We start from the raw sequence: 25,414 nt of genomic DNA, 5'->3' as shown, positions 1-25,414 counted from the left end.
CTCATTTTGTTTTGTGGACTGTGGACTCTGACCTAATCAAAGGTTAGCTTTTGTTTAGCTTGTGTTCCCTGGTTTCTTTTGGCCCACTTTTGGCATAACCATAAAAATTATTGCAATGAAACAAAAAGTTACATGGATTTAAACTTAAGTTTTAATCAATAGAAGACAATTGTGTATCTACAGAGTGATGGTGATGATAATACAGAAGAGGATTAGGGCCACTGGAAAAAAAAAAAAAAAAAAAAGTGGGCACGTCTTTTTTTTTCTTCTTTTTCTGAATTCTGAGAAAAAGTCAGAATGGTGCAACTGCATAAAAATTATAGAAAGTTATGCTAGGAAAAAGGACTAGAGGTGGATGCACCTTCTTATTAGTTTAAATATTTCAACTTTGCTGTAAAAATTCACTTCATGCTGCCTCATGAAAAATCCTGTGAGCTGGATCCTCCCATAAGGTAGTAGACTCTCTCCTGATACCACTGGCAAGATTAATGACCCTTTTTAAGTCGAGAGGAGCTGACTGTGTTAAACTTGGCTTTTAGAGAGACAGAGAGAAAAAGGGAAGAGCTTAGAGAAGAGAAAGTGAAATCATAAGCTCTGAAGATGTTATTGTAATTTGATTACAGCTGCCGGTTGTCCTGACGGCTGTATGGGGCAAATATCTGTGGAGTCATAGGTGTAACACAACTTTTATATTGGAACCTCTTTTTTTTTAATCCACGATTTTGATGATGATATTTTGGCGGGGTGTGGTTAGCGGTGCCGCTGCAGAAGAGGAGTGGCGCAGTGGGTTCAGGGCGTGGTGGTAGGGGAGGCTGGCTTGGCACAGCCGGTGAACATCTTCTAATCACACCTTTGCTATTTCAGTTGCGGCTGAGGCCGGAGAGGAGAGCAGCTGCTTATGGAGTATCGGAGCCAAGGCAGCGGACACTGAAAAGTGCTATCAAAGTGTGTGTGTAAAAAGTAACAAAATAAAAGCTATACAATGAGCCACAGAGTCCTGTCGGGTCCTGTTTACAGATATCTTGATGGGACACTGAAATGCAAAATGCTTGTTGGGTAATCACTCCTCCCAAATCCTAACAAGGAACTTAAACCATGTTTTAAATCTCGATTGTATTTATTTGAATGGGACTTGATTTGTATTCCCAAAAGAGGGATTTAGATCCCACAAAATGACAGGTCCTTACAAAATAAATAATGCAAATACAAAAAACATACAAAGAGTCATAACAGATAACACACGCTAGGTTTTTCCAGGTCTCTCACCTACTATAGGTAGGTTTAAACATTCCCAAAGTGGATTTTTAAAATACGTTCACTGATTCATTACTTCCTGTAACAGCTGCATCCCAAATAGCCAACAAATCTCTTCCCCTCTTTATCTGGAGAACATCTGGATAGCACTAAAACCCATGTTATAAAACCCATGATACGAGGCAAGTTCATACACCTTAAAATGATGTCATCCTTTTAAATGATAAACCCTGACAGGCAGATAGTTACATTTTTTTTTTCAAGTTAGCAGGTAAAAGTCAGTATGAAATAATACTTACAGGATTACAACGACACTAAAACTATCGAGCGCATCCTTTCAAATGATTTTTGTAAATTGAATAGCAGTCTTCAGGCTGCAGGAGCTCAGCGACAACCTCTGAAAAATATTCAATTTATATGTGATACAGTTAATATCATTTGCTTTTCATTCCTTCAGTGCCATTTCAACCGAGTTCCTCTAACAAATTTAGAAGTTGTTTTTATTTTCCTATCCCAAAGTTACAGTCTCAAACTTGCATAAAAATACTGTTAAATGTAAAAGATTACCTAAAGCCTCTCTGTGCCCTCAGCCATTGGCAGCTTCACTCGATCATATCCTGTAAAGTCCATGTTAACGGCATTCTCGCTTATCTTCACCTCGCCTCCCTTCTTAGACACAACACTCTTTTAAACAGGTTAGCTACTGTGTCTGTATCCTGGGGATTGGAGGTACCCATGTGTGCTGAATCTTGAGGACACAAATCACATCGCACACATAAGCCCAGACTTCACTGACACAGTTGTGGAGGCATGTGCAGTCAAACACACTCAAGCCTTTAATCCCCTGAAAATATACCACCGCAGTTCCTCAAAGGCACCGGTAAATTAGATTAACTAAAGTCTGCAAATATATATCAACAGTGTCTGTGTCCTTGAAATCACCAAATTTATTGATATCCCTTTCTGTCTTCTTCTTCTTTTGTGTTTTAATTTTTTTTTTAAGTATTTAATTACTTTTTTTTTCACTCATTGCAGTGCCCTTTTTTAGTGAGGTGAGGTCATTGTGTTTTTGTCTTTAATTTAAATCTACTTGACTTTTAAATGTTTCAGTTTCAGAAGTCTTTTGCTGCTTTAATACTCCATTGATTCTTTTCCCCTCTGCTCTCAGTTAAAGTAGAAAGCTTTTACTGTTAAAAAATTTTTTAAAAAAAATTAAAAATCAGCATCCAGACACACGACAATGTGGCTCCCACCTAATTTGCCAAAGTGCATGGGAAAAAAAGGTAGCCTAGTGCTTGTGTTTTGAGCACTGAGTGTTTTATTTAAGAATCAGGAGATGATGCCAGCATTGATTAACATTTTCGTTGCTTTAAGGACATTCCTTAAGGATCACATCAGTGACTTCCAATATTAAAAGTAGGATTAACAACACAACATAAAAAAACCACCCAGAACCACATTTATTTGAAGTAATCCCAAACCTAACTCTTATTGACTTTTAGTAATCCACCTGGGATGTAAACATGTGTATTGTGCACAGCTGGCTGGGATAATCCGAGCTCCACTTATCTGCCTGCTTAACAGAAGGCGACGTAATGTTCAGGTTGAGCTCCAAAATCTGAACATGGATACACAAGAGCGGACATGAAGTTCAAGAGGTACATTATTGGAATTGCTTTGGTGCTCCTAATGCATATGAGCATATTTATAGTTCATGGATAAAAATAGAATCATGTCTTACCAAATTGATTTGGTGCTCTTGAAACCGCCCAATCACTCAAATGTTCTTGTATCACTTAGCTTGGTCAGCAAAAAGACAGTATGCCAGTGAGTCATATGGTCTCTCTCTCTCTGTCTCTCCCTTTCACAAACACACACACACACACACACACACACACACACACACACACACACACACACACACACACACACACACACACACATCTAATGACATGTGCCTCCAACATCTGTCTCACAAACTCCTATGCAAATAAAAAGCATTAAGCTCTAATATGGTTGGTGTGCTAATAACAGACATGCAAACTGCAGCCACTGAAATTGTTACATTTGCATTGAGGGCGCAAAAGCAGAATGGAAATACGGAGACACATGATTGGCAAGAAAGAGGAAGCAACACTCTTCTTCATTACTGTCTCTCTCTTTCACCCTCTCTTGCTTAATGAAATATGTTACACTGGCTTCTGCCTAATCAGAGCCAATTAGCTTTCCTGTGTGCTCGCTGATAACTCCCTGAGCACATTTACCAGTTCCTTCTGGAGAGTCTTTGCAATAGCTGCTACTTGGCTCATCAGTGTAGAATGGAGGCATTCTTAATATTTTACCTTTCTCTCACAAGGGCCAAAACATGTCTGCAAAGGGAGCACTCTAATACTGCAGTCTTCTGTTTCACAGCGTCGCTGGGCTGATTAGTGCCGCAAAATGAAAATGCGGTGCTCAATGAGTCTGTTTAAATGCTAAAATTAATATTATTGTTACTTGAACTTCTGATAATAACTTCTTTTTAAGGTTGTGAACATATTGCAAAACAGACTCATATATAGCCCAAAGGGTTGACTCTGTTCATCTGGACGTAGCGTTTTCAGTGGGAGAAACGTTTCATCACTCATCCAAGTGACTTCTTCAGTCTCAGCTGACTGCAGGTTTCCTCAATTTTATAAACAGTGCATTTGCACAACGACTGAAACTAGCACCACTGAAGGAACAATGGGCTGGGAGGTCAGTTCCTGATCTCACATCAACTGATGATGATGAATTCTGTGACCATCATCATTAATGAACAAGGAACTGACCTCCCAGCCCATTGTTTCATACAGTGCAATCTTCGTTTGTGAAAATGGGCCCACATCTTGATTTAACACATCTACTCTATATGGTTATTGATATTGGTAAAATATCTTAAATAAGGGTAAGAAACAAAATAGTAGTTGACAAGATAAAATGAAAGTGTTTTTGCACAGACTTTTGAAAAAAAAATTTTTAACCTACTGTATTGTAGTTGAGATGGTGCAGGGTAACCCCCAAAGCACATTTTATTCATTCTTTTCCTTCTGGTTACTTTTGCCTTCTTTCTCGTCGCTGTTTCTTCCAGAAAACAGATCCAAAATGAAACTAACATCTTAATGTAATTTTATACTAGAATTAGTAATTACTACTAATTAGTAACTTCTAAAGAATTGATGCTTAAGAAAGATTAAAGCACTAAAGCTATGTTGCAATTTATATCTACAGTTATGTGTCCACTGTCTTTTTGGATACACAGTGCTTCCTCATTCATTACTTTGTTGCACTTATCACTTATTTGTCAATCAAATTTTGACTTTAGACAAGAATTTAAAAGTGCATTGTTTAAATGATGATTTACCCAGAACTGTTTGGCCCTGTGTGAAAAAGTAATTGCCTTCTAAACTTGATAACTTGTGCCACTCTTGGGAGAAAGTGTGATAACTGGTACTGAGTCTTTCAAAACAATGTGGAGGAATTTTTGCGCTAACATAATATAGCCGAGTGGTAAATTAATAATAATATTTTCCATTTCAGTTAACCAAATATCCATTTAAGGTTCAAAAAGGGGTCTTAAAATGTTGTTTCTTTGTTTCCATGTATGGTAAGACAAGAATGTTATTGGGTAATTTAATGTTATTGCTTGTGCTATTTCTTTGGTTATCTGCATGTTGTGTGCACTTGAAGCTGTTAATTTTATAGGTTTGTGTAGTTGCATATTGTGGTCACTGGGGGGGGGGGGGGGCAGTGCTTAAGGGTTAACTGCAGTTTTCCAAAAAAACACTTAACAAGAAATGCATCTTGGGACTTCCTGTTTACTTTTCTTTTTGTTGTGGATGTGAAACGGGAATGTTGTGAAGGAGTTAAATTGTTGGTAAGGAATTGTTAAATATGCACATAACTCATTGAAACATATTGTTATAATTGTAGTGCAGTGGCAAAACGTCAGTATTTTAACAAGATGATGTATTTCTTAAATGTATGATGCAAAGGACCTGTATGTGCAGCGTGGAGCGGCCATTTTCTCCATGCAAGGGATAAGTTGCGAGATCGTCTGTGTGCTCCAGTATTGCAAGTGAGCTGAGATTTCTGTGGAATGTAAGTGTTTATAAAAATGTATGTAACACTTCCACATTTTTTTAAAGGAGCCTTGTGTGATTTAGTTCTTTGTATTTTGTTCTGCACAGACAGAGGCCACTGCCGTATTTTTGTGTTTTGTATTTCATTTCATTTCTTTTATTCCTCGTATTGTATTGGCGCATCTTTGTTTAATCGGTTATTCTGTTACTTTGCCACGTTACCTCTCGTGCTGTCGATGTTCAGTACAAGTCCATATGGCCGCTGTTTGACAAAAGTAAAGGTCAAAGGACTTTTTTTTTTGGTTTATTCAGTCGTCATTGACAATAAAACTGCACATTAAGAACCCCAGTAATTGTGTCCTGTGTGGCTAACCATTTCCCAGGCTACATAATTTTGGTACCAGGAGTGGGGTGTGCAGCAGAAGGAGAGTTTTAGTTCACTAACTTTTAACTGGCGGCACAGTGGCATGTTATTTCCTTTTTATTAAAAATACAAAAAATACGGCAGTGGTGAAGACTACAGGGACTAACCATCACTGCGGGAGGACGTGCGGAGGTGGTGATTCTGCAGAGTTGCTGGTGCGGCGCTTGGAACAGAACCCATCTGGACCTGGCAATCGGATAGCAGCGAACAAGATTAGTCTTGTTCCTTGAACTGGACTTTTCCCATAGTATCCTTATTATAGCTAATCTATACTTAAGCTTGGACTGTGGACTGAATTAGAAGCGCCATGTCAAGTGCTCCAGATGCTGGGGATAATGCCAGTGGTGGGGATTTATCCAGTCAGGGCCCATTAGAGCCGGCAGGACCAAGTAGGGCTCCAGATGATGAGATACAAAACCAGCTTCAGGAGCTGACGAGGTTGAGGGATGACCTTATCAGATTAACTGATGAAACAAGGGCTCAAAGGGACAGTGCTGGTCGTGCCCTTAACCGTTCATACATTTGTGTTCCACGTGAACGCCAGGTCCAAGTCTTTACAGGGGAATTGGGAAAGGACGGGAGGTCTGTTGAAGAATTTATTGAAGAGGTTGAAAGAGTGACAAGGTCCAGAGAACAGAGCACCGAGGAACAGTGTGATTTTATACTTTCATTGTTGCGTGGGCCAGCACTTGAGGAAGTGAGGTTATGTATGAGGGGTCAATCAGTTGGGCCAAGTGATTTATTCGCCTATCTAAGAAATGCGTTTGGTGAGAGGCGTAGTGTCACACAGCTCCTGCAGTCTTTTTACAACCGTAAGCAGGCAGATGGAGAAGATCTCCGTGATTATTCCCATGCACTTTCTCAGATACTGAGCTCTGTAGTAAAACAGTCCACAAATGCAATATCTGATGAGAACACTGTCCTAAGGGATCAGTTTATTGAAGGGTTAAAGAATGCCACTCTGAGGCGTGAACTAAGGAAAATGGTCAGGGAGAAACCACACTCTAGTTTGCTAGAGGTGAGGGATGAGGCTCTCCTTTGGGAAATGGAGGATTACCGATCTCATTCCACGAAAGGGTTGAGAAGCCACATGGTTCAATCAGAAGCCTTAGAGGCCCAATGCTCGGTAACTAAAACAGCTCCAAACAACGATCCCCCTTCAGTGTTAGAGGAAGTGCAACGGGCTGTTGCCCACCAGGGAGAGCAGTTAGCAGAATTAGGAAAAGCACTGACTGCACTATCAACTGCTGTAGCGGAACTGTGTAGACGTGCCCCACAGACTCCCCCAGACCCCAAGCCAAGAGTTAAACCACAGCCTGCATTTACACCTGATGGTCAGCCAATTTGTTTTAAGTGCAGAGGGGTTGGGCATATTGCCAGGATATGTCCACAAATCAAACTCGGGTCTAGTGATGCTGCTCCTGTGTCTCCAATAGGGCAGGAAAACTGGAGCCCTCGGTTGTCATGAGCCAAACAATTCGAGGGGAGGCAACTGGCTCACAAACTAAAACACTGAACAAAGATGTAGTTTTAGAGAGGGCCGTTGGGGAATTTAGGACTGTAGAAATCAAACTACAGGGAGTGGAGGTATCATGTCTCCTTGACACTGGCAGTCAAGTGAGTACCATCTCAGAGGGGTTTTTCAACGAACACTGGTCAGCAGAAGACACCAATATCCATTCTACCTTTGAATGGCTGAAGATCACGGCAGCTAATGGACTGGAGATACCTTATGTAGGCTATGTGGAGCTGGAAGTAGAGGCGATGGGGCTGACAATCCCAGAAAGGGGGTTTCTTATAGTCAGAGATTCAGCACAGTCTTGCTCTGTGCCTTGTCTCCTTGGAATGAATGTAATTAAAAAGTGCCAAGAACTAGTACATGGAGAGTTTGAAACCACAATGAAGGGTAACCTTGACAGTAACTGGAGGCAGGCTTTTCAGCGAGTACAAACGGTTAGTGTAGCAAACAGACTTTCATGTGCAAGGCTCGCTGGGAAAGATGCTGTCCATGTCCCAGCCTCATCTGCGGCTACGATCATGGCCCAAGGGCTCAAAACTGTCAGTGAAAAAGGTCCTTTAATGCTTCTTGAACCTGGCAATGCCCCTTTACCTGGAGGTTTGGTAGTTGTGCCAACCTTGATAACATCAGAGAGGCATATTTTTCCTGTTCAGGTCATGAACTTGTCTGATGAAGACATCTGGTTGCAACCCAGGACTAGACTTGGACTTTTGACTGAGGTTGACACTGTAGACAATGACCAGTTGTGTAAAGTTCAGTTTCAGAGAATTTCAGCAGATACAGATGAAGTGAACGTAAGCACGCAGCCTGAACCACCCACAGATGTTCAATCCATTCTACATAAACTTAAGGTTGGTGGTACTACAGACGAGCAGGCACAACTAGCTTTGCTGTTGGGAAAATATTCATTTGTATTTGCAACAGAAGATGAAGACCTAGGGTACACAGACAAAGTGCAACATGAAATACACCTCACAGATGACATACCTGTGACACAGCCCTACAGACGGATTCCCCCCACACAATACAATGAAGTGAGAGAACACATTGGCAAGTTGTTACGGAAGGGAGTAATTCAAAGCGAGTTCTAGCCCATATGCTTCCCCAATAGTGCTAGTCAGAAAGGTTGATGGTAGTCTGAGGCTGTGTGTCGACTACAGGAAGCTCAACTCAAAAACCAGGCGTGATGCTTTTCCCCTCCCAAGAATCGATGAAAGCTTTGATGCGCTGAGGGGTGCTAAGTTCTTCTCCACAATAGATTTAGCAAGTGGGTATCACCAGGTAGCCATGCACGAACGTGATAGGCCCAAGACAGCATTCACAACCCCTTTTGGCCTTTATGAGTACGTAAGGATGCCCTTCGGTGTGTGTAACGGGCCCGCAACATTTCAGCGACTCATGCAGGCAACAATGAGTGACCTCATTTTCCAGATGCTACTTGTGTATCTTGATGACATTTTAGTTTTTTCTGAAACATTTGATGAACATCTCCAAAGACTTGAAACTGTACTCAGACGCTTGGCTGAAACTGGTCTTAAGGTGAAGCTCGAAAAATGTGCCTTTCTTCAGGACACAGTGAAGTTCCTGGGACACCAAGTGTCAGCTGAGGGGGTGGGGACGGACCCATCCAAAGTGTCTGCTGTTAAAGACTGGAAGGTTCCAACCACTGCCAAAGAGCTCCATTCTTTTTTTAGGGTTCTGTAGCTATTACCGGAGGTTTATCAGAGGCTTCTCACAGACTGCAGGGCCACTACATGACCTGGTGAACAAATGCTTAAGTGCAAAGAAATCTGGATGGGCAGGCCGCCATTTTGATGCAATGTGGACTCCCACGTGTAGTTCAGCTTTTGAGGGGTTGAAGGAAAAACTTACCTCTGCCCCTATTCTTGGTTTTGCTGATTTCACACAGCCTTTCGTACTGGAAACAGATGCCAGTCAAAATGGTTTAGGGGCGGTATTGTATCAGCAACAGGGTGACACAAAGCGAGTCATAGCCTATGCCAGTCGCCGGCTACGCCAGGCTGAGAGGAATGACCGTAATTACAGCAGCATGAAGCTAGAGTTACTAGCTTTGAAGTGGGCTGTTGCTGAGAAATTTAGGGGATACTTACTCGGTTCGAAGTTTGTTGTGCTCACTGACAACAATCCCCTTTGCCATCTTAAAACGGCTAAGTTGGGCGCAGTAGAGCAGAGATGGGTCGCCCAGTTGTCAGTTTTCGATTTTGAAGTGAAGTATTGACCTGGGAGTTCTAATGCTGCTGCAGATGCCCTCTCAAGGCAGAAGTTTGCAGGGGAGCCGGAGGTTGATCCAGATTCAGAATTTGATGACTGTGTCCCTGTCTGCAGCCTGGTAAGGCGAGGGACTGCTCTGGAACCAGATCTTGTAGCTAAAGGTCTTGAATGCTATGAGGTGAGACAGATACGTGCTTGGGAGTCAGGCTCAGAAGTGGTGGCAGAGCAAGGAAATACTCCTACGCTCCCAGGCTATACCAGAGAGGAATTATTAGCATTTCAGGGCAGTGATCCTACCATCACAGGGTTCAGAACCTTTTGGGATCGTGGAAAGAAACCTAGTTACAAGGAAAGGGCAGCCTTATCCAACCTGGTGAGACGACTTTTAAAACAGTGGAACCTTATTCAGGAAAGGGAAGGTTTGTTGTACAGGGTTGTTCCAGAGTCCCTCCATGGGCCAGTATGGCAGTTGCTTTTGCCTGTTTGCCTCAAAGGTCAGGTCCTAGAGAGTGTCCACAACAAGATGGGGCACCAGGGGATTGAGCGCACAGTGAACCTGCTAAGGGGGAGGTGTTTTTGGGTAGGTTACTATGAGGATGTGGAGAACTGGGTTAAGAACTGTGAAAGGTGTGTCTTGTCTAAGATGCCGCAGCCAAAGATTAATGCCCCCATGCAGGCATTTCTGGCATCCAGGCCATTGGAGGTAGTAGCTGTGGACTTTACTGTCCTTGAACCAGCATCAGATGGTCGGGAAAGTGTGCTGGTTGTGACTGACGTGTTCACAAAGTTCACACAGGCATTTCCGACTAAAGATCAGAAAGCCGACACTACAGCTAAGGTTTTGCTCAGGGAATGGTTTATGAAGTATGGAGTGCCAGAAAGACTCCACTCAGATCAAGGACGAAATTTTGAGAGCGAGATTATAGCAGAACTTTGCAAGTTGTATGGTGTTAAAAAGACCAGGACGACTCCATACAGACCACAAGGAAATGCTCAGTGTGAAAGATATAACAGGACTCTTCATGATTTACTGAGAACGCTTCCACCTGAAAAGAAAAGAAAGTGGCCAGAATATCTACCTGAGCTTGTGTATGCTTATAATGCTACTCCTCATTCAACAACAGGGTACTCACCCTACTATCTTCTTTTTGGTTTTGAGCCTCGCCTTCCAGTTGATGCACTGTTAGGCCGTGAGTGTGTATCAGACAACGGTCAGAACTGGCTCTCTGTTCACCAAGAGAGACTTAAGCAGGCCCACACGCGAGCCAGAGAGTATTCTGAGCAAAAAGCAGCAGAACGGATTTCATTTCAAAACAAGAAAGTCCATTGCCCCCCCCGTTTACATTGGGCAGTTTGTTTTTCTTCGCCATCGGCCCTTGGGGAGGCATAAAATCCAGGATGCTTGGGGGCCCACTATTTACAAAGTAGTGGATGTCCAAGGCACCACACACACTGTGGAACCTTTTGAAGGAGGGCCAACGAAAAATGTTCATAGGTCAGAGCTGCGACCATGTGCAGCCCCGGGTCAGAAGCCCAGAACTCAAACCAAACTACAAACCAATGATCACCCAGTGGTTGGAGAGGAACCAGTGGTATCTGAACCAGACTTTGTCATTGTTGAGGAAGTTGATCATCTACCTCGGTTAGATGTGCCACAAGTGTCCTTATGGTCAGAGAGGGACATTTTTCCAGTGTCAGCACAGGCAGATGGTCTCGGGTCAGAGGGACCTGAAACAAGTTTTACTGATATGACTAGGAGAGAGAGAGACTTGGGGACTTGTTCCGATGGCGGAGGCAGTGACTTCCCTGATTCCGACTGCACTGGGCCAGAGTTCAGGTCCAGGATTGAGGTGGAGGGTAGCAAAGGCTCTAAGCCTGTTTCCGCTGTCAGGAAAAGTGAGCGGAGTACTGCAGGGTCACATTCAAACCTGTTTCATTTGCCCAAATCTGCCTGCAATGCTGTAGCAATTAGCACTGACATGGCATCTCAGATTTGAACAAGTCTAGGGGCAGCTCTGTTTGAAAAAAAAAACAAAAAACACAACACTGCGGGGGGGGGGGGGGGGGGGGGGGTTTCCATTCAGTCGAGGTTTAGTAGTCACCGAGGGCGTTGACTGATTGCAGGGGAGAATGTAGCCGAGTGGTAAATTAATAATAATATTTTCCATTTCAGTTAACCAAATATCCATTTAAGGTTCAAAAAGGGGTCTTAAAATGTTGTTTCTTTGTTTCCATGTATGGTAAGACAAGAATGTTATTGGGTAATTTAATGTTATTGCTTGTGCTATTTCTTTGGTTATCTGCATGTTGTGTGCACTTGAAGCTGGGGGGGGGGGCAGTGCTTAAGGGTTAACTGCAGTTTTCCAAAAAAACACTTAACAAGAAATGCATCTTGGGACTTCCTGTTTACTTTTCTTTTTGTTGTGGATGTGGAACGGGAATGTTGTGAAGGAGTTAAATTGTTGGTAAGGAATTGTTAAATATGCACATAACTCATTGAAACATATTGTTATAATTGTAGTGCAGTGGCAAAACGTCAGTATTTTAACAAGATGATGTATTTCTTAAATGTATGATGCAAAGGACCTGTATGTGCAGCGTGGAGCGGCCATTTTCTCCATGCAAGGGATAAGTTGCGAGATCGTCTGTGTGCTCCAGTATTGCAAGTGAGCTGAGATTTCTGTGGAATGTAAGTGTTTATAAAAATGTATGTAACACTTCCACATTTTTTTAAAGGAGCCTTGTGTGATTTAGTTCTTTGTATTTTGTTCTGCACAGACAGAGGCCACTGCCGTATTTTTGTGTTTTGTATTTCATTTCATTTCTTTTATTCCTCGTATTGTATTGGCGCATCTTTGTTTAATCGGTTATTCTGTTACTTTGCCACGTTACCTCTCGTACTGTCGATGTTCAGTACAAGTCCATATGGCCGCTGTTCGACAAAAGTAAAGGTCAAAGGACTTTTTTTTTTGGTTTATTCAGTCGTCATTGACAATAAAACTGCACATTAAGAACCCCAGTAATTGTGTCCTGTGTGGCTAACCATTTCCCAGGCTACAATAATATGCACTGTTAGTTGATTATTTACCTGCCGCATTAACGGGAGAGGACGTGCAAACGTTACCGCTGCAGCTGGGTTGAGATTCACGAGTCCGGAGCGGAATTAAAAACACAACATTCATTTAAGGTTATCACGTGTTTTGTGAGCAAATGCTTTTGCATATTCGTAGTGTTTCCTCCCTTAAATGAAATATCTACTGTGCAAGTATTGCAAGTTCCCCTGTTGTCATCCGTTCTCGTAAAGTATGATCAAACTTTTGAGCGTTTGAGCCGCTTAGGCGCCGTGTTTCCTGCCAGGTAAATGACGCTCCGCAATGTGGTGACGTCATTCGGGGCGACTGGAATCGATAAGGGAATCGTTTGCAAAAATGGCAAACAATTCCAAGGAATTGAAACAGTGGGAACCGGTTCTCAACAAGAACCGGTTTTCGATACCCATCCCTAATCAAGATGGTTTATGGCAAATCTGAGATGAACCTTTGTGTTCCTTTTGGTCAGCAGTGGTTTTCTCCTTGAACTCTCCCATTTTTGCCCAGTCTCTTTCTTATTGTTGAATCATGAACTTTGACCTTAACTGGACCAAATGAGGCCTGCGGTTCTTTAAAAGATGTTCTGGGTTCTTTTGTGATCTCCTGGATGAGTCAATATAGTTTTGGAGTAGTTTGGTAGAAAACTCCTGGGAAGGTTCACTACTGTTCCATGTTTTCTCCATCTGTGGATAATGTCTCTCACTGTGTTTGACTGGAGTTTCAAAGCCTTAGAAATGGCACTGTAATCCTTTCCAGACAGATAGATGTCAACAGTTTTTTTTTCTTAGCTGTTCTTGAGTTTCTTGTGATCATGGAATAATATGCTGCTTTTTATTGGTTGCTTTTTTTTTAGTTTAGATACACTAGCTGCTCCATAACATTAAGTTAGCAATCATGACCAAGACATCTGCTATACCCTTAAAAATAAGGCAGGAATTTCCTGTTTACTTCATACCAGCCAGGTAAGTATGAACAGCTTTTTCCCGTAATACATGAAATCATGCATTAAAAACTGCATTTTCGTAATATTAAAATTTGTTTGACCATCTGAATCTAAGTGTGCAAAATATGCAAACAAAAAAGAGAAAGAAATCAGGAAGGGGCAAATACTTCTTCACACTATAAAATGTCATCACTTCACCACTGTATACTGAGCTTTGAGCCAAGCTAACATTACCATGCTATATTTTAGAGAAAGGCAAAATATAGGGTGATTGGGGGTGGATTTTTTTTTTTCTTAGAATGATTGTTTTCTTTTTTCCCTTGGGAGATTTGAGAAAACAATTTTATAAAATGAGAAATGACAACTTAGACCTCAGGAAGTTACATATTAGTCTGAATTTTTGTAATTATCAGCATATTTGAATTCTGGTCTGAAAATCTGGCCTGAAAAATTTGTGTCTGGTTTTCTTGTTATACAGCAGAATGGGCCAGATAGGGGGAAAAAATCAAATCAGACACATACGGACAGACACAAACATAACACAGAGGCCAGAGCTGCCAGTGAGGCAGAGAAATATCATGTAATGGTTAATGTTGCAGGAAATTACTCTATAGATAGGAAGTTATTACTGAAACCAACACTGACCATTTGGCAAGGCTTTGTTTGTACCCAGCTAAACCAAAAGTCTTTTCAGTTTAAAGAGCCAAATGACAGAAGGGAAGCCTGTAGCACATCCACGTCTGGCCACTGACGCTGACACACAGTCTGCTCTCTGTTTACAGACTGCAGGAAAAATCACTTTGTTTTAACTGCTGGGGGTTTTCTGCTTGCAATTATCCGAAAGAGGCCAGATATGCTACTTTATATCATGTGTCATTTATTTCTTGTTCGGCTCCATTGCCAGCACATATTGTTTCACTATGTCATAGAGAGATACGTCTCTGAATTTGGGTAGATCACACAGAGATGCAAGATGTGGGCCGTATTGGACACCATTGATTGTTACGCTTTTTTTTAATGCAGAACAAATGTGCAAATAATGTGCGATAGCATATCTAACATGTCATTAATAACAACTTACCAGCCATTAAAGTGCTGTTTAAACACTGCAGAGCAGATGCTAACAAATCACCTGTAACAATTCAACTGAATAGTAAAGTAAGCCTGTTATTTAATATGTTAAAGTATGAACAAAAGAATAAGAGTTTGTATTTCGTTAATGAATATTAAAGGTTTCATATGTTTCTTGCAACCAGTAGCTATACAGGATATCATAGATAATTAACTAACCCTGCATTTCACCAGTCTCTTAAACATATGCAACACCCATCGTTTTAAATCCCAGTATACCCTCGTGTCGCTGCGCCTGTGAGAGGAAAGCTGGCTCGTCTCCTGTTAGACCTAGGTATTGGTAAATGTCACAGCTAGTGGCTAATCCAGCAGGGTAAATGCCACCTAAGCCTTGTCACTAAGTCAACACCCCCCAACCCACCCCCACCCCCCAACCGAACAGTTGATCGCGGCAACGAGCAAACCCATTTACTGCTGACTGACAGACTACAGCATGCAATCCACAGAGTCTCCCATCACAGCGGTCAGCATGCAGAACATTAGGTTTGCTGCTTGTCCCACAGCGCAGGCATGTATTAAACACCTCAGCTCTCACAGGCAGAGTGAGAAGCGAGGGTGTGAGCGACAGTAGATGGAGCGCTGAGAGAAGTGGTGGGAGAAAAAGAAGAAATGAAAGGAAAAATGGTTACATTTTTGTACATTTTACTTTGGGTTTTTTTGTTTACTAGACACCTTTTGTTTTGCATAAACTGCTTTCTGAAAACAGATTTGAAATGCTCCTGGCACTGACAACAGACCCCTCTTTCATTATTTTTCATCATCCCCTCCAGAAATTGCCTCCTGCTGCTCGAGTGACAAATTATGCGCCAGATTTCCAGTATCCTAGATAAAGTATAACAATGTTTATTGATTCTATTAATGAAAACCAAGCAACGTGTGACAAGCTTCCTGTGAAGCCACAGTAACCGAAGTCTACAGCGATGATGTAAATCCATGTGCCGTGAAGCCCTTAGAGAATACGTAGGTGTCTTTTTTTTTTTTTTACCTTTTTTTTCTCGCTTTTTGTTTTGTTATTTTTCTTTTTCAAACCTGAAACAACACCTGGACTGTGTTGAGTGTGAAACCATTTTGAAAGGTGTCTGCAGTCGAGCAACATGTTTCCACCTGGAGCTTGCAGAGGTTTGGCCTTACTTTGACATGCGCTCGCTCCCACTTTGTGCCTCGCTCAGGGGTGAATGCCAGTATCCATGGTGAAATGCTCACAAAGCAGCGGATGTACATAGACATTTTGCAGAGCAACCCTTTTTTTGTTACCAGGTTATTCCAACAATTTTGTGTCATATTTCTGTCTTCAGAAAACGTGCATTAAATTCGCCCATTTAATACTTACAGCACTTTCCCTTTGTGTTTTCCATTTTTATGGCAAATTTCATTCACAACCTACTGTAAATCATGCAGTATCATAGCTTGGCTTTTAGTGTACCCTCTCCTCTTATACACATATCAAATGATTTATACAAAAAAAACACTCTTTGGCAAACAGGCGGAGCCTGGACTGGAGATATCTCACTGATCAAAATAAATGTCATCCATTGAGGAAGGATAAATTTACTAAATCCCTGCAGACTACATGTGGTCCATGGCACGTTCCTTGAGGTCACCAATCTGCATAAAACATACGTAACTCTTTCAAAGTCTGACAGTGATGCAACTCAATCTGCCTGATAAACACAGAAGGGCAGAAAGAGGAGATGAGAAGAATGATTGACAGAGGTGGAGAAGCAATCAATTTGGGAGTGATGGAGTGAGAAATGACGGTGACAGCAGCTGCACTGGGTCCGACACTTTAATTTGATCTATTTATATGATCATCTGAGATCAGTATGAAGTGCAGTTAGGAGATACAGCGAGAATATTAACCAGAGAGAAAGAACGGCCTGATTTGAAGGAGTGACTGACATGTTGTGGGGGAAAGAAAATATCTTAGTTTGCTGCATATAATATATCAAACACATCTGCTGCCAGGCTCGGGAGACACAAGCCACCTTACATTGATCTGTACTTGTTAGATGTGCCCTCAGTGGGCTTGTAATTTGCAGTGTTCTAATTCAGCCTCAGTTTGAAATTACTTACCACTGGGAGGTGTAAAAGATCGCGTGTAATGATGGGAATGATTGAGGGAGAGGCAAATCAATCATCATCGCCTACAATGCATTACAGTTTAAAGTCTTATAAAAGGGGTACAGGTATCTGTCATTTATATAAAAGTATACTGACACTATGCTGCTCACAAACACACACACACACACACACACACAAGCGTAGGCACATGTGGCAAAACCACCTCATCCAAACACAGAAACACTGACAAATTCTGAGGAGTGAAGATTGATTGATAATGTCTGTGAAGGTTCTCAGTCATCCAGGTCATCGTAGTCTAAGGAGCTTGGAAAGAAAAGTGTCTGGACTTCTTTGAGTTGCTTGAAGACGTTTCACCTCTCATCCGAGAAGCTTCTTCAGTTCTAGGGGTCAAATGGTGGAGAGTCCCAGATTTAAACCCAGTGGGAGTTTCCCCCCAAAGAGGGACAAAGGACCCCCTGATGATCCTCTACCTAATCACATGAGCCAAGGTGTGAAAGCGGGTGTGGGTCCCAATCAGCCAGGGTTTCGGGTGAGCTCATTGTGAAACCTGGCCCCACCCTATCATGTGATTTCCTGAGGTCAGATGGCCCAGAATGTGAGTGGGAGTGATTAACAAATTATCACAGACAGGAGCAGAGCAAATCAGGATGAAAGTCTCAGCCACCCTCTCCAGTTCCAAAGTCCCTCCATCTAACCTCACATTACAAGAAAAGAAGGCCGTCGCTTCCCTGAGCAAAGACCACAACATCACTATATTACCAGCTGATAAGAGAAGGTGCACCGTGGTCCTAAACACAACGGATTACCACACAAAGATCACTACTCTCCTCAGTGGCAACAATACCTACGAAGCCTTAAAGCGAGACCCCACAATGTAATGTGGCAGCTGGAAACAGGACACAGGAAATTGCAAGTGTGATGATGCACTCAAATGTCCTTTTTTCCCTCCAAAATTTATAGATTTACATGGGGGGTGGGGGAAGTCTATGAATAAGAGGTGCTCTGTTCTCATCACAATTTGGATAAAGTGCATTAAAATGCTTTAGGACTGGGATGACTGTTAGGAACAGCCCTGATGTGACTTTTTTTTATGAATAAATCCCCTGTGTGGCCAGGGTTAGATGTGCCTCTCTGTCTGTGTGCATCCTCTTTGATCTGTAATTCACTGCTGCTCTGTACACTTTTTTGCTTAAAATAAATAGAACCTAACAAACCAGCCTTACTGAAAAAAAAGTATTAATGCACCTCCATATACTTCCAATAAACTGCTAAGTCCTAAAGACTGAAATGGTATCAGACAGAAAGTGAGTTTGTCACCTCCAGGTAAAATGTTAAGCACAGAATGCTTTTACCTTAAGTTGTTAAAAGCACAGATTCTTATTGTATCTGTTGTAGTTTTAAGGACTTGAAAAACAAAAACAATCCGTTTTAGTTTCTCTGAAATCAGAGCTCATCAGTCCCATCACATCCCAATGAAGTCAATACTACAAATTAAACTTAAGTTGGACATTGCATACAGTCTGCGCAATGCTTCAGTACAGATAATAGCGCGTTAAAATTAAACAAAGAGACATTATGGTGGCACATTTCATTAAAAGATGAGCTATGTGTGTGCGCGCTCACCTCTCTGCCTCGCACGCTGAGGTATGAGGAGTGTGGACGCGTTGCCGCAGGCGATGTTTGTTGCCTCCAAGCTCCCGTTACCCGCTCCGTTCTTCAGCGCGTCGACCTGCGCTACGACGCACTCGGGGTTGATGGATGTCTCATTTCTCACGTAGTCAGCCATGATTCTGATTTAATGTTTGCAGCGTAAGTTGATGCCGTATAATATTAGGAAAAAATTCAAAGGAATTCGAGCCTTTAAAGTGTCAGATAACACTACTCTGCATCCACTGTCCATCACACTGACTGAATGAGGTATAAGTTGTCTTTTTCCCAATTTGCAAAAGAAAATAAAAACGTAAAAACAAAAAAACTAGATTAATGTCCTTTCTTTTATTTATTTTTTACTCCTTCTCGGTTACTGTAGATGTGTCTCAGTGAGCGTCGCGCGTTAATCGAGGGCTGGTGCGCACCAGGAGAGGTGAGCGCGGTGCGCTGCTGCGCTTTTGCCAAATGAACTGCCAGAGTCGCGGACTGCTGTCATAAAGGGCGTGTGGTTTGTGTGCGTCTGTGTGTGAGCAGTGGGAATAAGAAAAGCCTGATTCGTTTTTTATGTGTGTAACTCATACACGAACATATTTATAATAGCTTCACGGCTTCTCAAGAGGCAGCATTGTTTGTCTCGATTAAAAGAAAAAAAAAGTCGGGGTGAGCCATAAAATGAAAACCATTCATCATTTTTTGCAGCACCACGAGCCTGAAGCAATGAGTACTGAAACATTGTGTTAGGGGAAAAGCACTCAGTTCTCTTTCAATATCTAAATAGTGACAGTCCTAAAACGCTTAAGACCTCTTGAACTTTGCAAAATAGTCAAGGATTTAATATGGAAGCAGCAGGGGAGATTCAAATGAATGAGACCTGGGTGATTACAGAGAAGAGAAGAAAGAAACACATGATTCATTGTGTTCAGGTTTTTGATTATTATTACTTTACTGCCGTCACTTCCACTTATATTTGGCTATTTGTTCCATAGTGTGAAGGTGCTTGCTGGTAATTCAATTAAGAGCGAGGACGTTTTCACCTTATTTAAGTGTTGACGGACTGTAGGCGGTTTTGTGGTTTTTACATGCACGCCACCGCCCCCATGTGGCAGGTCTGAGCGGATTTTCGGTCATCTTATTGCAAATCTCTCTCTTGACTAACAAAGGTTTGAGCTGCAGAATATATCAGTGCAGTTTCTAAACGCTTGTGTGATAGACTTCCTCCCTATAATATCTGGTGCATGATTATCGAAATCATCATCATTACGTCTTTAACCCCTTCACTTGAACTGACTAATTAGATCTTATGTTATTAAGAAATGCCTAATAGGTTTTCTGCATACTTATTTTGCACTTTTTGCCATGCCGCCTGCCCTCTGGCTGTGTGTTGTAATATTTTCATCTGCACTCATTTGATTACTCACTTAATTGCTCCTCATCAGCATTTATGGTTGATGTAGAACTCTCTCTCTGTGTGTGACTTGATTTATTTGCTACCAGCAGTTTCTTTTAACCATTTCAGCTTCAAGCCTTCCCCCAGCAGAAGCAGTTTTATTCGTCTGACTTGAACATTTGAGAAACACTCGAGATCTATTCTGTTAACAGTCATCTGTGGAAAGAAGTGACAAAACACCCACACTGGTTATTCTGGCAGAACTGATAGTACAGTTGAAATCTCAGCAAAGGCTTTTGTTTGGTCCTGATCCTGGTTATTCTGTTGAATTTGCTGTGCCACTATTTTTTTTTAACCATTTTCCCACCATCTCTGTCACTGTCAGTGTCGGTTTCTTGTTTCAGTATTGGGTGATCGTGTTCTGGTTCCTGCTTGTGTTATTCCACCCATATTTGTTTCATTGTCTGTTGATGCTTCCTGTGTTCTCTTAAGAACTCCTTTTTGTTATGAATGTGCATTTCTTTTGGAAGTTTTTTGTCACCAAGAATCGCCATAACTTAGATTCTTTCTCTGGCTGAGTTTAATCCTCTGAAAGTAAAACTGAATGGCACTTGTGAGTGGTTATTTTTCCATGTGTTGAGATGTTATGTAACAAATAACCACTTTTATGAAAGAATGAACATGTGGGAGGAAACTAGATTACCTGGGGAGAACTCATGCAGACACAGGAAGAACATACAGTCTCCACACAGAAAGGCATTGGCCTGGAACCCACGATCTTCTTGCTGTGAGGCAACAGTGCTGACCACCATAACACTCTGCCGCCCTTAGAGGATTCTGGAAAAACTAAATGCCTTAAATGTCTTGGCCTTTACTTCTTTTATTGCCTGTACACTCATCCTACCCACACTGGAAGCTGCCTAACGCTTCAGGAGAATGGTTTTGGCAGACCGACCTAATGTCACACCTAAAACTGAACTTTGGGCTCATGAATTCCTTGTCACATGGTGTCTTGCCCTCTTTTTTTTGATGAGGTACTTGTAGCTCCCATGGCTTGAAAATGCTTGTGCCCATTACTACTGTATACCTAGCTGTACTTCTGCAGTAACATCGTGTATCGAGTGCTCTTCATCATTTCTGAAAAGAACAAACTGGAGAGTGGGAGAGTGCGTGGTTTTCATTCTTATTTTTACCATCTTTTGATTCTACTTTGGTCTCTTTTTGGCTTTCTTCTTTTATTCTTTTGTATGCAGATTCATATCTTTGCTAAAAAAAAAAAAAAAATCTAAAGTGCATGTGTCTGTGCCCTCAGGCAGTGTGTCAATATGATTTGATGTCTTTAAATAACAATATTGTTAAATGACAGAATGTTTTTGGTGCTAGCAAATCCTTGATAGTCTGGATTAAAGCTCTGATTATGGGAACTCTTTCTTGTCATTTTATTGGGGTCTCATACATCATAGATGCTATTTTTAAGTCAAGTTCTTCGGTTTCATCATTATATTTTCCTGAACTAAGGATGAAATATGGATATACAGTAGTATCTGCCTTGAATCTGGACACATTACATGTCTACTTTTTTCCCTAAAAGGTAACAGACACTGTGTCTTCAGTGCCACTTGCACATTTGTTAAGTTAAAATGTCACTGTTCTCTGAAGGGTGTTATTACTGGGAAGCCACTGTTTGCCCCCTGAACACTCAAATGATTTCCAGAAAAAATGGAGGGGGATATTATTACAAGCAGCCCATCTCTAATCTTTCTCCTGGTCTAATTAGCTGGCTCGGGCAGGTCATGTGCACAGCCACTTAGCCCAGATAAACAAGCCATGTGAGGATGCCAATCAGAATGAAGACAGAGAATAGTGCTCCCTGTTGGGCATCGTAATCGCATACTAGCATGACATGTTGATTACCGACGCGTCCCTGCTGATTAGGACAGGTTGGAGGCAACCACTTCGTGGGTGGCACTTTGAGGCTGATATCTATGACTTTTGTTTAAATAATAAATGCATATTTTGTATATTCTTATATAGCTATATTTTAAATATATGACATTATGTTCCATATTCAATAATAACAGCTTCTTTGGAAAATCCAATCATCACAAAAAGACAAAGTTTGTGTGTTTTTTGGGGCTTTTTTCTGGCAAATTCAAGGTGATAACAAGAGGTAATGGATTATGAACGCATCAGCACTAAGCCAAGCTGAAACGGATTTCAGTCTCTTTCCACTCATCTCCCCTCAGGTTGTGGCTCCTAAACCCTTGAGATCGATTGTTCAAATATGGCTCCAAACTGGTAGTGTGTGTGTGTGTGTGTGTGTGTGTGTGTGTGTGTGTGTGTGTGTGTGTGTGTGTGAGAGAGAGAGTTATAATCTGTGCCAACCCATCAGCAGTAATAAGTGCCTGGTCAGGAGGTACGTACACCCCTACTGGGTATCTGAGTGTTCAGGTGCACAAGCAGAAAGATTGGAGTCTCCAGCACAAATTCTGCCATTTCCTGTTGTCGGTCGCACCAGGTTGTCACAAACAGACCTCGTCATACTTTTTACATCAGTATAGTATTTACTAAAGCACTGGCTCTCAAAATTGGTTCCAGGAACCCCCAGGGACAATGATCTCGTGTAACCGAGGCTTCTTCAAAATAACTTGCTTAAATCACAAATATTGTAGACATACAAACGAGAAGCATTAGATCAGTAATGCAAACCTCACTAATATGACACTAATATGATCCTTCATTTGCTTCTCACGGGTGCAGTGAGACATTGATCCCGAGTGATGTTAGGACCAAACCAGCTAAAACAATGTTAGTGCCATGAGGGGAATCCTTGGAATAGTTTATTCCCAGTAAAATGAGCTTTCAACAATAGATGAAAACAAAACAGCAGCAGTGTCTACTTTGTTACTGTTTACTGTGCAAGAGGTGGAAGGTATTGAATACACATAATTCAGTTTATTGTTAAAGGTAAGTGCTCTAGCATTGCACCAACAATTATATCCATACAGTAAAAGCGTGGAGTGATGTGATTCACATTTCTGTGGACTGTGAAGGATGGTAATGGATATCCATACATCTTTCCACCAGCAGGTCTGCACATCAGTCAATATACATTACTGTTGTTGGTGGTAATGCGCTATTAAAGGTGGCAGTGTGCCAAAGGAGGAAAATTATATTGGGGGGAGGGAGACTGATGCCAGTACAAAGCATTGACGAAAAGGGTTTTCAACCAGATGTGCTTGTTAGATGTCGGATGTATAGGTTATGTTATAGTAAAGATGTAAGCTGGAAATGAGACCTTGTATTTTCTTTTTTTAAGGGATACACACCTTTATGGATATTACCTGGCGAGATATTTGGATCTCATACATTTGTGGAAGTTTTAATATTACTCAGGATTTCTTTCTGCATTTATGCAAATTAAATAAATATATCTAGAGTTTGTTTTAGAAGATGAACTTGCCAGAGGCAGTTTGGTTCTGTGCATACAAATTAATGTAATTTTGGGACTCTAAAGTAATTATTTCCTTTCAGCATGACATACACAAGGTAACTCTCAGTGTGTATGCACATAGTAATAAAATAGAAACAAAATTATACATAGTTAATAAGTCAAATAAAATAATACATTGTTAAGTATCACTAAAAATCTGAACATGTCAGGACATCATTAACTGCGACCAACCCTATCTTGAATTTTTTTACACCACAAAGATCTTTACTAAAAAAATAAATGACCCCCTTTAATCCACCTGTTAGAAGACTAGCCAAGTCAACTTTATCCTTACCATTTTAAGTATTGACGTGGGAAAGCGGTACAGAGGGGAATTTTTAACCAGTGGTGACACTAAGGTGGAATTTGTGAAGCTGTTTCTTAGAAAACAAGACCAATTAACCTCTGGGTCTTAGACTTTTAAGTAATCAATGAATGCTAGTGGGAGCAAACTTCCTGGACACATTATTTTATACAAGTATCTAAGTTAGACCAACTGTACCGTTGACAGAATGGATAGCTAGTCCAGTGTTGGTCTGTCTCTTCATTATGGTACTGGCCCACAATTTCTTAATATTTTGCTTCCAGTGAGCCGGATGTATTAAAAAGATTTTATAGTGGCTTGATCAACAGTTGTCCAAGTTTTTCTTTGGACAAAGGCTGCTTTCCATTTCTTTCGTTGAATCTATGAAAAAAAAGCTGTTTGATAGGCATAAAATACTATTTTTGCACCAACAAGGTAATTCCCATAGAGCTATTACCTAAAAACTTGGTATATTTCAGCATGGTGTGCAGTGTGTCCTTAAAAAAATTGAGGAAACTGGACACTGGGCTAAAAAACTATCTGCAGCAGATAACAATATTTGAAAGTCATGTAAGATAAGATAAGATAAGATAAAACTTTATTAATCCCTCGGGTGGGTTCCTCTGGGAAATTCGGTTCCAAATTCGGAAATTCGGTGGCTATGAAACAGAAAACCATCAAAGCAAAGACCTAACAAAGGACTTGAGACATGACTCTGGACCTTCAGTTGATCCACATACTGTTCAGTGAAGCCTCACCATAAATTATCTTAGTGGCTGTCAAGAAGGAATTATTGAGGAAAAAGCTGAGGTACGCCAAATTACATAGTAAATGAACTAAAAACAGGTGGAATAAGGTTTAATGGAGTGATGACTCCAAATTTTAAATTCTTGATTTTTCACTCACAATCAGTATTTACAGAAGAGGTCAGGAGAAAGGAACAAAGGCGAGTGACTGCAGCCATCTGTAAAACACATTGGAGGCCCATAGTGTTGGGGATGTTGTCAAAATTGATGGAATTACGAACACAGACAAATACGCTCAGATTTTGATTCACCATGCAATACCATTTGCATAACAAAAGCCACATTTTTCAGTATGACAATGATCCCAAACACACTAACATTGCAGTATAAGCATACCTAGATAGAAAAACCCTGTCTGTTTAGCATTATATACTGTATTTTCTTTTTTATTTCATTAAATTACTAGATATAGTCTACATTTTCCTAGAACAAAAGGAAGTGTTGCCCAAGACATTTGTGTAGTACTGCACGTCTCAAGAGACACCATATCATCACAATAAAACCATTAGAATTAGATTTGAACATTATGACCTTGAGGGTGGAGTTTATGACACATTTGTTGAATGAGACTGGATTGAATGTGCCATAATGCAAACACTGCAGCTTTGAGGTGTGTAAATGTAAGAGAAACACCCACATGGGTAATTATCAGGGACGTGTATTGATAAGAACTTAGTGATTCCGATTTCATTGTCCATATTTATAGATTCGGTTCCTTATCAGGTCTTTTATTGATTCTCATTGGCTTCTCATTGGCTCCACTTTGAGAGTCACTGCCATCCCTAAGCACCATATCAAAGACATTACATTTATGCAAATTAATTGCATACAAGTGTTTGTGCCTGTTGTAGGTATTTCCCCTATTTGTTGTGATCAGTTCTGGGATCAGTTCTACTCATAAAAAGTAATGTATTGCACAAATTACACAGAACACAATAATTACAAGTAATGCAGTACGCTACTTAATTACTCACAGGGAAAGTAATTTGTTACACTATTA

The 25,414-nt window shown here is 41.1% G+C and overlaps 1 protein-coding gene across 1 annotated transcript in view; it reads right to left on the bottom strand.

Annotated features, from left to right (window-relative positions):
• The window catches only part of cckbrb (cholecystokinin B receptor b), a 38,527-nt gene extending 19,609 nt beyond the window's left edge, over positions 1-18,918 (bottom strand). Inside the window, exon 1 of the mRNA XM_084908151.1 lies at positions 18,398-18,918. Within this exon, the coding sequence (XP_084764277.1) occupies positions 18,398-18,560 (163 nt within the window). The 5' untranslated portion in view covers positions 18,561-18,918. The remainder of the gene's footprint in view (positions 1-18,397) is intronic.
• Positions 18,919-25,414: the final 6,496 nt, after the last annotated feature.

This window comes from Perissodus microlepis, chromosome 16 (assembly GCF_051167445.1).
Source record: "Perissodus microlepis isolate ML-2025 ecotype Zambia chromosome 16, ASM5116744v1, whole genome shotgun sequence".
Taxonomy (NCBI): Eukaryota; Metazoa; Chordata; class Actinopteri; order Cichliformes; family Cichlidae; genus Perissodus; species Perissodus microlepis.
This window is presented reverse-complemented; position numbering and strand designations above follow the sequence as displayed.